The following is a 16,868-nucleotide window of genomic DNA, read 5'->3' on the forward strand; positions in this document are numbered from 1 at the left end:
AAAGAAAGGATCCCTGATACTATAGTCCATGGACAAGGGAATTGACCAGGGCTTTTCAGGAGCAATGAGGTACCTGAGCTCCAGGTGATAAATACAGAGGAAGATATGGGGATCGTTGCTTTCATCCATGGTGTTGTCTCTAAACAATGGGCTGATGGTAGCTTCTGCAGCACAAGTTCACTCTGTGGTGGGGTGGAAAGTTCATTGTTGTGCATAGCCCAGACTATGTCAGTCTCTTGCCAGGGTTTGTTAGATATTTTCACAGCTTGATGGTGAGAGATCTCTTACAATAATGACTCATAGTTCTGTAGACTAAAAATTGTATTGATGCTTCATGGAGACTGGGATTTGATGTGCAAGGCTTCCAAGACCAAAAACATTATCTAGATGCTAGCATTCATAAAAAGAAACATTCCCTTTCTCTGACTTTAACAGACAAATTACATTCTTTACAATCTTAATTACAATAAAATAGCTCCTTTCTACCCATACAATGCTTGACCCAAGACACAAAATTTTAGGAATGGTTATGATTGGTAAAACATTGCCAGCTCAAAATCAGAATATTGACATATTTATACCATAAATATTTTCCCACAACTGGTCTCCATTTCTTTTTTCCTCCAAATTAGAAAACCTTTTTTCCTTTTATTTAGGATGGAAAAATTCAGCTGTGCAGATAAAAAATAAACAGGGCAATTAACAATGAAACAACTGGATACTTTAAAAATGTAGAAAGTTTGGAGAAAAAAATATTTCTATTTCAGTGTTAATATTTCCAATGAGGTTCAACTAACAACTGCCAAATCTAATTTGCAACCTTAAGAATCTTACAAAATGCTTCCCATTTAAATTTTTCAGCTACCTAGTAAACCAGGAGAAAGCAGCATTATTGTTGTGCTTTGTTGCTAAGTAATTCTTCTAGCTTCTAGCATCAAACTATTATGAAAAAGCAAAATACCAGAATAAGCAGGTCATATAGTGAATTATTACATCTAACTTGCAATTTATACTTCTTGGGAGAATGAATAATTGTCACATTTAGAACCTGATATAATTTAAATGAAGTTGCAGCTAAGTGAAAAATTTACATTTTATGCTCAGCTAAGATGATGGCTAAATGTAAAGGTTTATATAAAGGACTTAAGGATTTTGTCTTATTTTGATGGAGTCATTGATCATGGAGAGCAGCCTTCCTCCAAATTGATACTTTTGGCCATGTCAATTGAGAAATTCTCGGAATAGTAGGTCCATAAATCTGGAGAACATCAGTTAGGAAAGGCTGCCTTAGAGGTAACGGCTATTCTCTTGATATCCAGGACTGAATGAATTCTGCACTGTAGGACCCGCCAATTACACCTGGCAGATCCGTGCTCAAGACACATATTTGTTTTACCTTTTTACAGCTTATCAGCATCTAAATTCTCTTTAAAAGTATGACAAAGCAAATTGTTGACAAAACCTTTCTTAATAAGAACTCCTCTGACTCAAAAGATTATCATCTGGTTCTAAGATTTTAGCTGGCTTTAGCAGCTAAAATATGTCTTTGAAATTCAGTGTGAAGAGCAGGCTAACCTACGGCTTTTCTTTCAGATTCACAGTACGGTGAGGAAATTATGTATTCAGATATGCTAGGCTTTCAAACCCATCACTGCTTTCAAGCACCCTTGAAGCTCACAGGGAGTATCGAGATGAATGTTCTCACCTTTCTCCTACTTGCACTCATTAAATTATCCTTGTCACTGGCATATGTATTCATGCAGACCTGTTACTAAAGACTCCTTATTGGAATCTCGTATCTTCCATTTTTCTAGGTAGAATTTAAACATCCTATTTTGATGTGCTTCTACATATCTTTTCCTACTTGTTCCCCAGAGTGCTTGCCTAGTCTGACATTATAAACTGTCACCTTCTATTACTGCCTCATAATTTCACCACTGCAAATTTAAACATATAGGAAGTTACCTCTGAATCAGGGGAAATAGTTTATATTTTCTTTAAAAACTGAACATAGTAGTAAAGGTGAGCATTAAAAGATGCTTTATACAATGCTCATACTTCATTGTGAGGAAAGAAAGTCCAGCTTCCTTAACTCTTATAAAGGCCACTACAGGGCATAATTTGGTGAAAACTCAAGAGAACCCAGAAGTTGGGCCTTCTTCCTATTTCCTTCCACCTGTGCTAGATAGAATTTGAATTCAAGCAAAAAACTAATTACATTCTCTGGTGTTTAAGAACTCTTTTCTTAAGGCTCTTTACTTAAAATTTGTTTGAAGAAAAATGCAGTGGGACTAATTACATAGAACATATTGTAACATTGACTTACACTGAGAAAACCTTTTAGTAAAATGGTAATAAATCTTAAGTAGGTTCAGAATGATATACTAACAAAGGAGTAATATGTCTATGCATTTATATAACATAATAATTCTTTTTCTTTGAAAGCCAAAAAATCCTGATTTGGGATCAAAGAAAAGTAAACTATCTTATCATTATTCTCTTCTATCAAGGTTTAGAATTCAGAAGCTCATTAAATTAACAGCCACCTCTTGATAAAAGAAAACTTTTAACTTGCCGTTAAGACAATAATCACTATTGAATAGGAGATACCAGTTGGAGTAAAACATATATAACTAACAAAATACTACTGCTGGTAAATAATACCAAAGGTTTATTTTAAAATTCTAACCATGAGTAAGGAGGAAAAACCCTCAAATTGCTAATATGTAAGTAGTTATTTTGGGGAGCAGAGGCGAAACACATTTCAAGTAGTGATTACATGAGTTAACTTTAACCACCAAGACTTTTCATTTTGAAAAGCATTATTCTAAATGATCCCACAATCTTATTTTCTACCATACTCTATTCCCAAAGGTTTAGAGAAAAGCAAACAGGATTTAAAAAAAATATTTCCACATGAAAAGCAAAGATCTTGCACAGGTGAAATATTCTGCACCCCATCTAACTGGTAAGCAGACACAGATAGGTTGGAGTGAGAAGATTATTGCATTAGACGGCTCTTTCATCACAGCAAGCGTAAGGCCTGAACCCATGATCAGACAAGCTCTAGCTGTGTTATTCATTGATCTTGACTGTACAAGATAATTTATAATAATTTGAAAATAATAATTTGAAAAGCAAACCTTTTTTAATGAAATAAAGCCAAAACCCTAATTCATTGGCTCCCTAGAAGTAACTAAAAATCACATGCTTAATAGATATGACAGATTACACTGTTACCCTAAATGTTTATGGAGGGATGGTTTTAAGTTCATCCAGATAAGCTGATTGCAGACTTTTCACAACCAAAACCCTGCTTCCTTGTTTTGAGCAGTTGGGTCTTCCCTTTCTAAGCATGCCCCATAACCAACCAATTTGTTTCAAAGAGCAGAATACAATGCCTTTGAAATGCGTTTCCAAACTAACGTACTAGAAGAGATGAAATGGAAGAACAGAATGCTTTAGAATGCTAACTAAAGATGGGCTCTTTGAAATCTTACATCAATTTTATACGTTCTTCGCCTACCAGTTTATAAAATTAGGTTATTCTTTTTAGTTTCTTAGAAATTGGTAAAATAATTAAAAATAATTTGCATGCCAAAGTTACATGGGATGAATAAGGTATATGTAAGAAAATATATTTTTCTTTTCTTTTAACATGTTCCTAGGAAAATTACTGCCCCTAACAGTTGTATTAGTTGCTTAGCAGACAAGATGCTAGCTGTTCTTAACTGCATCAGGTCGTCTGAAATGGTTATGACTGTGAATCTGCTTGTCTTTAATTTGGTTTTGGGACTGCAACAGGGATGGGACACAGAACATTTTTCTCATTTCTGCATTGCTTTTCATGTTTGGTATGAAGTCACTCCAGGTAGAACGCAGCAGAGAAACTCAAATAAATATTGGAACTTTTCTATTTAGTCACAAACAGTGGGAGGAGTAGAGGCTAAGGGATGAGGACAAGCACTGTCTTACCCCGTATCTTTATATAAAATCTAATTAACAATGGAAAAATTATATGTCAATAGAACATTTTAACAATCTCTGGGAGAATTGTTTACCTTTTTCAGATTCATTAAGTTAGAACAAAGCACCATATTAGACTAATCCAAGCATTCACACTGAAATAATAAATATCATTGTAACAAATTCAAGTATTATCATATAAATCTGCAATGCTACTTTCATTATTTTTGCTTATAGCATGATGTATTTGGCAGATTTTCTATAAGCCATTTGCAAGTAGGTTTGCTATTATTTATGTACTTAGATTTGTTGGCCACCAAACTCCAATTCATTGGTTGATTCAGAAACTTATTTGTGAAAGACTGAGCTAATGTGTAAGCTGTCCTGTGATACCTGAAATTATTAAATGAACTGTGTGAATGTATAGGTGATTTCATAGTTTCATTTTCATCTCTTCTAGCATACATGCTTCAATAACCATATATAGAATCAAATGCTGTCTGTCCCCAACAGCGTATCTGGATCCTCTTAGAATGCTGAAATTTAAATGGAGATCTATTTCTGAGTTGCACTAATCAGAGCATGGGGCCAATCACACTTAAATAGTTTAGTATGCATCATTTCCTGTCTAATATTATTATCACTGGGCTTTACTAAAGATGCTGTTGCAAGATTTCTTCCTATCTTAGGATTTTAGAGACAATGGTTTCAATATTGACTGACATATGGGTGAATCTCGGAAATGATGAAACAAATGCTACATCTCACATAAAAATCCCAATATTCTGAAAATTCCAGTTCCTTTCTTCCTACAGCAGTACTGCACACAATCCATGGGCAGGAGATCTAACACTGTGCTTTCTCCTGAATAAATGTGATCCATTAGTAAGTATTCCTCAAATCCAAACTACCAATAGGCAGCACTATCACATTGTAGAGGAAGAATTTTGCCATTTTCTACATCTACCTTCTTAAAAACAAAAAAGGTATGACATGATTGTAAACATCTTTTGATCATCCCAGTGCTATGCTTGCACATGTTGAGTCTACAACCTCAATCCTAATCATGTACAATACATTCACAAACAGATGTTTTTCTTTTGTTTTTTAAAGGCAATAGGTTAAAAGGTTTAAAAAAACTGTAAACTGGTTTCCATCCCAAGCACACATATTAATACAAGTATTATCCTCTATCTCCAGTCTTTCACCCTGAAAAATATACCTGAGTTTTAGCAGTTAATGAAAGTTTTAAGTCCTTCAAACTTTCCTTAAACCCTGAATGAAATAAACCCTCTGATCAGAAACAAAGCCCTAATTTGAGACCCTCTCTCTTGATTCGCTGTGGGATTGTTTGTGACAGGCATACTGCTGGCTCAGATTTGGGACAATTCCACTGTCAATTGGGCACTGTGTTGCACAGTACCATGGAAGCCAAATCATGCTAGGAAAGAAGGTAAGAATAGAAAGGATGCTCCCTTTGTCCATATCTATTCATATGTGGCTCTTTCTTCTGGGTATTCTTCCGTAGATTAGGTCTAGAAAAGATAAATGAAAGCAATTAATACAAGTTTCAGAAAGATTAAAAACATGAAAATAAAAAACAATTAAAAAGATACTACGTAATATCACAAATATGTGAGTGTGTTTGACTTGTCCGGTTTTGGCTTGTAAAACAGTAGCTTCAGAAGCATGTGAGGAGGATAGCATTACAGACGTCCTTTATAGGGGATGCAAACAGCAGTGTTAGGGTTTGAGTTTAGTGGCATCCCATTTCACTGGAGGAGAAGCTGCTAACCTGGCTACCTATTTGCATATTTCCAACAAAAGAGGTTCAGTAAATGTACTCAGATATTTAAGGCGGATATCCAAAAAATTAGCTCTACTGACCTCAGGTATAAAATTATATTGTTAATGTACAATCCAGTTGGCTTTCAGACCAACAATTTCAGATAAATCTAACATGGCATTAAATTATTTTACACTAATTTAACCCAAATTTTTGTTGTGTGATTTTGACAAATCACACAGCAGCAAAATCATTAGCCCTGGAAATAATATAAGGATTCTCATGATAGGCTGCCTTACAAATTTGCTATGTGGATTATCAAGAGGTACTGTGAATAATCATAAATGCAATATCAACTCAAAGAATTACTGTTCCTCAGTAGGATGTTGAGGACGGATAAACGAAGAACATTGGCAGTGTATGCCAAGAGTAGATAATCCCAGCAGGGTCACATAAGGTATGAAAGGCACTTCAACTGCCCAGTTAAACAAGCAGGTGCCTATGTTGAGTTGCAATGATACAGAAGGGCATGGAAGATTACTTTAGTGATAAAAGTAAAAGCATAATTTTACAAAATAGAAAATCACTCCTGTACTTTACCAAGAAAACACATGGATAGGAAATATGATTAATAATGACACAAAATTATGGGCTCCTCAGTTTGGATGGCAACATGCTACTGAGGAAGGACCAAGGGTCTTTCATAGTACTAATGGTGTTTATGATGAGGCTAGATTAAAACCTTTGAGATGTCTAGTTGATGATGTTGCCATGCAAGGGGAAAAAAATCTGCAAAGAGCTGCAAAGTGGGAAATGGAACGTAAGAAGCACAAACATAGAAATGCTCAACACAGAGAAAGATCATGTGAATCAACAATATAGGGATATCTTAGGCATCAGTGAACTGAGATGAACTGGAATCACATACAAATGTATACCTTTGGTTTTGGATCATTTACCCCAATCAATCAATCAATCAATCAATCAATAATAATAATATAATAAATGAACAAGTACAAGGTTTTTAATTCATTTAACTGGGTTCTCATGTTTTCGGTCATATTTAGCAAAAATACTGAAAATTCAAAAAGAGCTCACAAACTTTTAAGCATCACTGCATATGATAGCTATTGTAAGAGTCAACACCAACTTGATGATACATTCAATCAATCAATCAATCACTCACATATCATCTAGAAAGCATCTTATTTACTAGATTAATAACCTTAGCAAAATGCATGCAAGTTAACCTTTACTTCCCACTTAGACAACTAGAAATCTCAAATCTTTCAAAAGGATACGCCTTGGCCAGGCGATGGACTTCAACAGGGAGGGACGGAATGTCGTCGCAGCGAGGATAAAACGGACGTTCAGGTTAGTCAACGTCCCTTTTTCCACCTCGCTGCTCCGACATTCCACTGATTGGGACATACCCAAGTCTTTCTTTAATGGGAGGGTTTTGAATCCATCCCCTGGCCCCTGTTGGGAATTACGTATTGCAAAACTCTTCTACCGAATGATGCATCCGCTGAAGCATATGCATCCACTCGGTAATGTTTAATAAATGACGATATTGATGACCATGTGGCCGCTTTGCAAATATCTTCTATAGAAGCCTGTGTGGCCCAAGCAGCTGATGTAGCTGCACTTCTAGTAGAATGTGGTACTATGCCTCCTGGTACCTGGTAACCTTTCCTTTTATATGCTGAAGCAATGCAAGCCTTAAGCCATCTACCTATTGTAGCTGAAGATACTTTTTTTCTCATCGTCGATGGTAAAAATGATATCAGCAATGCTTCCGACTTACGGAATGATGCTGTTCTTGTAATATAACACTTCAATGCTCTACGAACATCTAATGTATGCCAAGCCTTCTCTAATTGATGTTTAGGATTTGGACAGAAATTAGGTAGTACAATGTCTTGAGATCTATGAAATAGCGAATTAATTTTTGGTATGAATACTGGATCCAGTCTCATCACCACTCTGTCTGGAAAAAATATACATAGATCTTTACGAATAGACAATGCTGCCAATTCCGATATTCTACGAGCTGATGTTATGGCTAGTAAAAAGGCTAGTTTTATTGTAATATGACGTAAGTCCGTATCTTTAATAGGTTCATATGGTTCCGAAGTTAATGACTGTAGTACCAAGTTTAAATCCCAAGTTGGATATCTGTGTACCACTGGTGGTCGTAAATTTGCTGCTCCATGTAAAAATGATCTAATCCTAGGATCTTGAGATAAAGAATGACCTTTGTCAGTATTTAACACTGTTGCTAGTGCTGCTACCTGACGTTTTAATGTAGCTGGAGCCAGACCTTTGTCAAATCCTGACTGTAAAAATTTTAGAACATCTTGAACATTCGCCGAAGTAGGATCTGTATGATGATCCAAAGCCCATCTGGCAAATTTTTTCCACGACGCATTATAAATACGTATGGTTGCTGGTCGTCTGGCAGCTTGAATAATATGAATTACTTCATCTGGTATTTGGTCTTTTTTTAGATGAATCCTTTCAAGCGCCAGACGGTCAACTGGAACCATTCTGGCTCTGGATGATAAATTGCTCCTTGACTCAGTGACATTTTGTTTACTGGCAGCTTCCATGGTTGTTGGATCGAACAATCCCTCAGGTCTGCAAACCACTCTCTGCGCGGCCAATATGGTGCTATTAAAATCAGATCCGCTTTCTCCTCTAACATTTTCCTGATGACATGTGGAATGATGGGAATTGGAGGAAATGCATAAAGTAGCCCCCGAGGCCATTGAACTCTCAGCGCATCCAGAGCTTCTGCTCCTGGAACTTGAAATCGGGAAAAAAATCTCGGAAGTTGGGCATTCTTTTCCGTTGCAAATAGATCTACCTCTGGTTTTCCGAATCTCTTGACAATCTGCTGAAACGAACTCGGGTGCAACTTCCACTCCGATTGGTCGATGATTCCCCTGCTCAACCAATCCGCTTGTTGATTTAGTGATCCTGATATGTGTTCCGCCTTTATGGAAAGGACGTATTTTTCTGCCCATTCCATTAGTCTTTCTGTTTCGTCCATGAGAATTTTCGATCTTGTTCCTCCTTGTCTGTTCAGATGCGCCTTCGTAGTCATGTTGTCTGTTAGAACTAACACGTTTTTTTGTTACTTGTCTCTGAAATTTCTTTAACGCCAATCTGACCGCTCTCAATTCCAACAAATTTATGCTTTGTTGTTTCTCCACCTGAGACCAAGTGCCTTGTGCTATTTGAGATCCCAGATGGGCCCCCCATCCACTTAAACTGGCATCTGTGGTCAACTTGATTCTGACTGGCTCTAGAAAAAGAGTTCCCGCACTTATTGCAAAAGACTTCCACCATTCTAGTGATAGTCTCACTTTGTGAGGAACTACAATTTTGTTTTGAGAATCCGCTATGCCCTGCCTTTGGAAAGGCAACATTAGCCACTGTAGTTGTCGAGAATGACGTCTGGCCCAAGGCACTATGTTTATACAAGAGATTAGTTTTCCTAGCAGTTGAGACAGTAGGATCAATGAAACAGTCTTTTGTGATAGAACCTGAACTATCAGACTCCGAATGCTGGATTGGCGCTCTGGCGATAGATATACTAAGCCCTGTCTGGAGTCTATTACTGCTCCCAGATGTATAATCCTTGTTGTTGGTACAAGGTGACTCTTGTCCCAATTGATAGTTAATCCATGATCCTCCAATGTTTTGAGAACTACAGTTCTGTCCTCGTTCGCTCGGTCTATTGAAGACGACAGTATCAATATGTCGTCCAGATAACAGACAATCCTTACTGATTTTTCCCGAAGTGTTGCTGCAACCGCTGCCATCAACTTCGTGAAAGTTCGTGGGGCCGATGAAAGGCCAAAAGGCATAGAGCGGTATTGGAAATGTCGATTCGCATAAGCGAATCTTAGATATTGTCTGTGCGCCTGGTATATGGGTACATGTAGATACGCCTCCTTCAGGTCGATGGATTGCATCAGATCGTTGGATCGGATACAAGCCAATACCGACCTGAGGGAGTGCATCTTGAAGCGGCGATATCTCACATGAAGATTCAACCGCTTCAAGTTGAGGATGGCTCTCCATCCTCCCGAGCTCTTGGGCACAAGAAATACTATTGAATAAAATCCTTTTTGTATCTGGTCCGGTGGAACTAATTCTATGGCTTCTATTTTTAGTAAATGTTGAATTTCCAGATCCATGAGCTTTTGTTTGTCTAAATGCTTTGGAAAGGGGCATTGTATAAAACAATTTGGAGGAGTTGACGTGAACTCCAGTTGTAGACCGTCCGATACTGTGCGAATGATCCAGTTGTCCTTTGTTGAAATCTCCCACTGGTGGTAAAACAACTGGATTTTTCCCCCAATGGGACGAGGAGTCAATGAGTCATTTACCCCTGCGGAATGAGCGAAAGCTCGTTCCTCTGAATGGACGTTTGAAACCTGTCTGGCGTCTTCCTCTATCACGGAATGTTGCTCTTTCCGAAAAGTTGGAATATTGTTGAAAAGATGATCTAGGAAAATAGGAACCGCCAGGTCCCTGCTCTTGCCGAAAGGGCTGCCTTGGATATGGTGAGAAACGACGATCTGGACGTCTATATGATGATGGTAGCACCTTCTTTTTATCACGTCCTTCTACTAATATTGCATCCAAAGAAGAACCAAATAAAGACTGGCCTTGATATGGTGCAGCTGTAAGACGCCATTTTGATTTCATATCGGCTTTCCACTGTTTCAACCAGAGTAGTCTACGAGATGTTATTGCGGAAGCCAACGCTCTGGATGCAAATTTGGCTGCATCCAAAGCTGCATCAGCCGAATACTCTGCTGTAGCAATTAGCTTTGCTAGATCATGTTGGGTTCTTGCATCTTTTGGAGACACCCTCTCTTTCAACTGTCGAAGCCAAGTTAACGAAGCTCTATTAAAAAATGACGCAGACGTTGCTGCCTTAATAGCCCAGGCGGCCGCCTGATGAGTTTTTTTGAAAGTCATGTCTGCACGTTTGTCTTCTAGTCTCAGACCTTCACCTGCATCACTAACCAACACTGATGGTGAGGTAAGGCTAGCCACTGGTTCATCAACCGAAGGTAACAGAAGAAGGGATTCCAATTCAGGTGAACTACAATAAAGCTTCTTATCAAAAGAGTTAGGACCTAATATAGATCCAGGTCTCTCCCAGGGTTTCTTAATGACTTGAGAAAACAATTCTGGTAAAGGAACATAATCATAGTCCTTAGATGGAACTGGAAATAAATTGCTAGAAGTTCCGGCATGTGAATTTAAATCCAAGGATTTATCACTACTCAGTTCCATATTTGTTGCTATCCTTGCTTTACGCAGAAGGGATTTAAACATTGAGGGCTTAAATAGACCTTGAAAGGCAGGTTTATCGACCTCCATCTCCTCATCGTCTGACAACTCAAATTCTTCCAAACAATCTAACTCTGGATGTTCCTCCTCAGTATGTCCACACTCAGCCACCAAATGGTGAGTTGGATTTTGATGAACATTAAAGGATGTCGATGGTATTGGTTCTGCTAAGAACCCAGACTGTTGTAGCCCCGCTTGAAATATGCGTGTAAAGGTTTGTGAAAGTAAGGCCTGAAAATCTAAGTTTTGGCCTTGAATTGACCCTTCTCCCACACGGAGGCCAGCGGCCGTAGGGGTGAAAGTAGCTTCAGGAGCATGCTGAATTAAAGGTTGTTTACTAGTCTCCACATTTACCCTGCTCTGGGTATTTGAATACAAATCATTAGCTGACAAAGGCATGTCTTGAGTAACTGAAGTAAACTCATCTTTCTGCCAAACACTCTGTTCTTCTTCTCCCAATGGAGAAATTAAAGATTCACTAGTTTGAGGTAACAGTATCTCCTGTTCCTCTCTTTGGGGTCTAATTTGAGTAGCCATTCTGGCCTTATTAAATTGCTTTTCAAGGGCATTATGCCTACGTTGTTCTTCTTTTAAAGGCTTTTCCACCTGTCTAGACATAGGTTGGTCCACAAACTCTCTAGTTCTAGCCTTCCCTTTTTTTGATTTAATACCCTTAGGTGATGGCATTCTTGGAGGTGAGACAACTTGATCTAGTTCTGAGGAAAACTCCTCTGTCATTTTTTTTTTTTTTTTAAATTATAAATATAAACCCCACAATAAAATTGAGAATAAGAATAAATTGTTACTTTCCTTTGAAGAATGAATTCAGGAGAGTAGAAATTGACACACAATGTCTGTGGTCGTTACTTAGTATCCTCTTAAACAGCCTCAAAACAGCTCCTGCGGAAGGCACTCCCTCAGACCGCTCTGTCAATTAGCGGCTAGGCACTTCAAACGGCAGACAATTAACAGCGAGATATCGGAGCCTCAGGCAACGCTCCTCACTGCAGCCTCTTTCTATTGCCGGTAACTCTCCTGATAGTCGGAGTTTGCTACAGCGCAGGGACTCCCAAGCCGCTTACAAATAGATTCAATTGAATTTAAGCTATGGAGGGTTTTAAAACGAGGGCGGTTATCCCGGCGCGCCGGTTAACCAGCTCCCCGCTCGCGGCTCCAACGGCTGCTTAGAGACCGTTACTAGGTCTGCTTTCTTATGCGCTGATAGATCTATCCCAAAGCGGTTAGCACCCCAGCCAGGAAACGCGAAAACCGCTCAGCGCTAAATCCTTTTGTTATTTTAAACGGAACCCTCCTAATAGCAAATCTGGTCTAACATTTCACTAAAACACCAAATCTGACAGTTTTGACTGATCGCAAAAGGCACACCAGTCTGATCACCTAAGCCTGAGTGAAAAGACTGGACGTGCGCAGGAGGTGTGGGCGTATCCTAGCTGTAGAGGAAGTTTGAGTGGCACCCAGGCTGTCCAGTGAGACTGAGAGTATCCCCAATCAGTGGAATGTCGGAGCAGCGAGGTGGAAAAAGCATCTTATTTACTAGATTAATAACCTTAGCAAAATGCATGCAAGTTAACCTTTACTTCCCACTTAGACAACTAGAAATCTCAAATCTTTCAAAAGGATACGCTATCTTCTAAATGCTATTGTTTACTTGTACTTACTTGATCTAGAGGCAATGCTGGTGGTTTTCGTGGTTGCAGCTCTTCCAGAGTTGAAGTTGATGTAGGCACCTTTGGGAATGGAGTTTGTGGCTGATGTATGTGCATTCTGAAATCACAGAAAACAGAGAAAAAACTATAGTAACCACATACCTTTTCATAAGTATCTTTAATCCAAAAATAATTAAGGCGCCATGTGTTAAGATTTCCTGCAGAAGAGAGACAGATTAACCTGTTTGATTGCTCATAGGTTTTTAATTCATGTGTTGATATTCTCCTGAACTTTCTTTACAAGTTCACTGCATTCACTGGAGGACACTGTATTTAGTGGTTCCACTGCAACTTCTGAGGACAGTCTCAATAAATAGTGTTTTATCAGTATGTTTTTGTATCCTGGCAGCTATGCTGCAAGCTGCCACAAGGTTCCATTTTGTCTCCAATGTTATTTAACCTCCCACACAAAACCCGAGAAGGCCATTGAAGTTCTGGAGCTAGACAACATCAAAATGTTGAACACCCATCTTCGTAAAACAGACTATATATTTCTGAAGCAAAATATGAACACACTTGTAGAATAAATGAGGATTGTTTAAGTGACCTCTATACACGTAATCCTCAACTTTTGACCACAATAGGGACCAGAAAATTTGTTGTTAAGCGGTATGGTCATTAAGTGAGGCATCATGTAACCGCTTTCAATTTTACAACCTTTTTTGTCATGGTCGTTAGGTGACACATTATGTGACCACAACTTGTGACCTCCTGGCTGGTGATGATGCCTATAATTATAATTATTTAGTTCCTTTTAAAGACCTATCTCTTAACAAGGCGTTTCCTGTATGAATATTTTTGGCTTCATTCTTGTTTCCTTTCTCTCACTTTTTAAATTATGTTTTTTAAAATACTGTTTTAACTTACTGGTAGCATTTTAATAATTTATTATAAATAACTGAAATTTTAAATAATGACAGTTTATATAAGATTACATTTAGTAACAACACAATTCCATACATACCCTGGTGTTCTGTACATATCTGTACGTTGCCCTCCCAGGTTAGTTCCACGTCCTGCTTGTTCCATCATTAAGGCCTGAAAATGTCCCACATTCTCATCTTGGCAACGGTACAGAGGTCTTTCAAGAGCAAGACCATTGGATTGACTGGTAGCTTGATGATGTGACAAGTGAGCATTCACTGTTGACCCATAACCTCTGGCCTGGAAATGGGCAGCTGGATGTCGTGATGCATATGGTGACGCTGTCTGCAGCATGATGCCATGGGGTGGGAAAGGGCCAAATCCAAACGCAGAAGAACTCACAGACGGCAAGGAGGTGCCGTACAAATACTCTCCTGCCGCAACTGATCTTTGCCTCTTGGTTGTGGCGTTATGGTTGTCCAAATCAAGGAATTCTTTGGGACTCTCAGGCCTTTCTTGGGGCTCCTCTGCTTTCTCAGATTCAAGGGACAGTTCTTGTCCGTTGGCTGAATCCTCTTTGGTGCCTGCTATGTCTATTTGATTTGGGGAAGCCAAAGTGGCGCTAAGCACTTCACAGTTCTGCATGCCACTGCCCACTGTCCCTCTGTCTGAGAAAGGTGGTCTGGCCACAGGGGACTGGGTAGGTGAATGCCCAGTGGGGCTTGATGGGTGAGGGAAAGGCCTCTGCCAGTCTGAATAGCTTTGTGGACAAGTATAGTAAGGAGGCTGCTGATAATGATGATAAGGAGGCGGCTGAGGATGGTAAGGGTATGGCACTCCCTGGTGAGAACGATAGCGAGGGTAAGTGCCATGTGAACTGTTGCTAGCATGAAAGCCCCGAGCAGAAAAACGCGAATGTGATATTGAAAGGGGTTTTGCTCCCATTATAGCACTAAAACCCTGAAATCCAGAACTGATGTGATATTGTGTGGCTGAATTTGGATATTCCATGTTGGGCATATAAAGAGGAGCAAATTGGCTAGAAGTGCCCCCTATTGGATTTCCATCCACACTAGCAGGGGTACTTGTGCTCTGTCCCATGCAAGCCACAGTTGCTTCTAACAGATTTCCACCTCCAGTGCAACCAGGCTTTTCTATTATATTAGCAGGTACACCTTTCTCTTCAGTACCACCAGATGACCCTTCACCTATAGCATCATTTCCAGGCAATGGTCCTCTCTCCATAACTGTTACAATATCACCCAGACAACTCTGAGATACAGAACTTGTATAGTTATTCTCTGCTGGCCATGTGCTCTTGTTTTGTGTTGCTTTTGAGCTGTTCTTAGCGTCAGGATTATTTCCCTCCACTTCCTGCGTTAAATTTTGCCGGGAACAGTCCATTTGCAATGGGACTTTAGAATGAGGTAGCAGCTTGGGGTATGTCTCTTCTGGAAGACACTCCATTTTCTGATTCACTTCTGCTAGAAGCTCTAATGCACAAAAAAAAACAGAGGCAGTTTAGAGAAAAAGATTTAACTCAAACTTCTTTCATTATATGAATTGACACCTCTAGCATATGTACGGGGTTCTATTTCTCAGTATCTGAGGCACAATATTAATTTAGGAATTAATACAATTCACAATTTGTTTAGGAAATGAATTTACAAGCTTTTCCAGTTTATTATTAATGTGCACGCATATGCATACATGCAGTGCTACACCACAATAAAAGGGGCAGGGAAATTTAATGTGAAACTGCCTTAGTGGATATCAAAACCAAAAACATAATTCCAATTCTTCAGTTAATACCACATTTGCATGCTGCTGAATGTCATACTATCACCAGTTGTAGAAAGTTGTAAATAGAACAAGAATATAAAGAATATAATATATAATAAATCTCCCAAATTTCCTTCACAATTATAGAACAGCAGATAAAAAGGAAAGGTCTTATACAAGTTTACCCAAATTATAGCTCTCCAAGTGTGTTAGAATCATAGTTTCCATGGACTATACTGCTCAGCTCAATTTGCTTCATTCCAATGGGGGAGTTAGTAGCATATTAATATTCAATCAGTATTTATGCATGGCAAAGCATCAAAGCTGACAAATTCCAAAGAAAATCCAAAGGACAATAGCAGTTTCTAAATAGGTCCACCACATTATATAACAGAGCAAGTACCTCCAAAACAGCATGCAGTAGTCACCATTTAGCCTCAATGAAGCAAGAATATATAATTACCTTGATTGTTCTCTGAATTAATTGTCTGGCTGCCATCTTCAGAATTCCCATTCCTTAATACTGGTTTTGGAAGCTGAATATTAGCAGTTGCTGCATGAGTTAATTGTGGGAATGGTCCAGATAAATGTGAGGAAGGAGGCTGATGTGAGTGATAAGGCATGCCGGGTGGGCATACCCGGGAGGACAGCTGCTGCATGGCAATCATCTCTGGACTGTCCATCATGGAATCCCCACCCTGGGCTCCTCTCTGAATCTGAGAGATAGATCCAAATAATGAGGCAGGAAGCTGCTGCTGTATTCTTTGATTGGAGGCTTTTCCTGGATGACGGATATATCCTGAGGGTGGAACTCCATGAGGTAGGAAATTAGACTGCTCAGACCATTGATTTGGGGGCAAAGGTTGTCTCACAGTCCGAGGATCCATTATGTGGCTCAAAGCATGGGGCAATATAGGAGAGCAAGGGCCCACAGGAGATTTCTTGTCTATTCCCAGGGCTATCTGATTTGTTGCATCATGGTTTCCATTCCATACAGCAGGATATTTATAGGATCTGTATATATGGCCAGGGGGAAGTTCTGAGGTCTCTCCTTGTCTCATAGGAGGTCCATTGTGTCTTGAAGAAATAAATCCAGGCTGGAATTGCCCAGAAGAATACATATTGGCATCTGAGGGTGGGCCACTCATTCGACCAAGTTGCAAAGATGTAGAATGTGGTCCTACTGTGGAAACATGCATTGGTGCAGCACATCCTTGCTTCTCTGGAGCTGGAAGCCGAGGTCCTCTATGATCTTTCAGACCAACTGGAGGCTGGAAATAAATATCATTCTTACCATGGACATATTACACAATGAATTTAAAACATAGACATTTCAAAAAAAAATAATAAAGGGTAGATGGTACATC

General features: G+C 39.1%; 1 protein-coding gene across 2 annotated transcripts in view; it reads right to left on the reverse strand.

Moving 5' to 3' along the window:
- Positions 1 to 1,855: 1,855 nt before the first annotated feature.
- CECR2 (CECR2 histone acetyl-lysine reader) overlaps positions 1,856 to 16,868 on the reverse strand; it is a 108,349-nt gene continuing 93,336 nt past the window's right edge. For both annotated transcript variants that reach the window (XM_034403707.3, XM_087873090.1), the window contains 4 exons: positions 15,965 to 16,772; positions 13,820 to 15,212; positions 12,808 to 12,913; positions 1,856 to 5,501 (listed from right to left, as the gene is read on the reverse strand). In XM_034403707.3, coding sequence (XP_034259598.2) covers positions 5,496 to 5,501; positions 12,808 to 12,913; positions 13,820 to 15,212; positions 15,965 to 16,772 — 2,313 coding nt within the window. In that variant the 3' untranslated portion in view covers positions 1,856 to 5,495. The remainder of the gene's footprint in view (positions 5,502 to 12,807; positions 12,914 to 13,819; positions 15,213 to 15,964; positions 16,773 to 16,868) is intronic.

Source organism: Pantherophis guttatus, chromosome 7 (assembly GCF_059756535.1).
Source record: "Pantherophis guttatus breed Tessera chromosome 7, ASM5975653v1, whole genome shotgun sequence".
Classification (NCBI taxonomy): Eukaryota; Metazoa; Chordata; class Lepidosauria; order Squamata; family Colubridae; genus Pantherophis; species Pantherophis guttatus.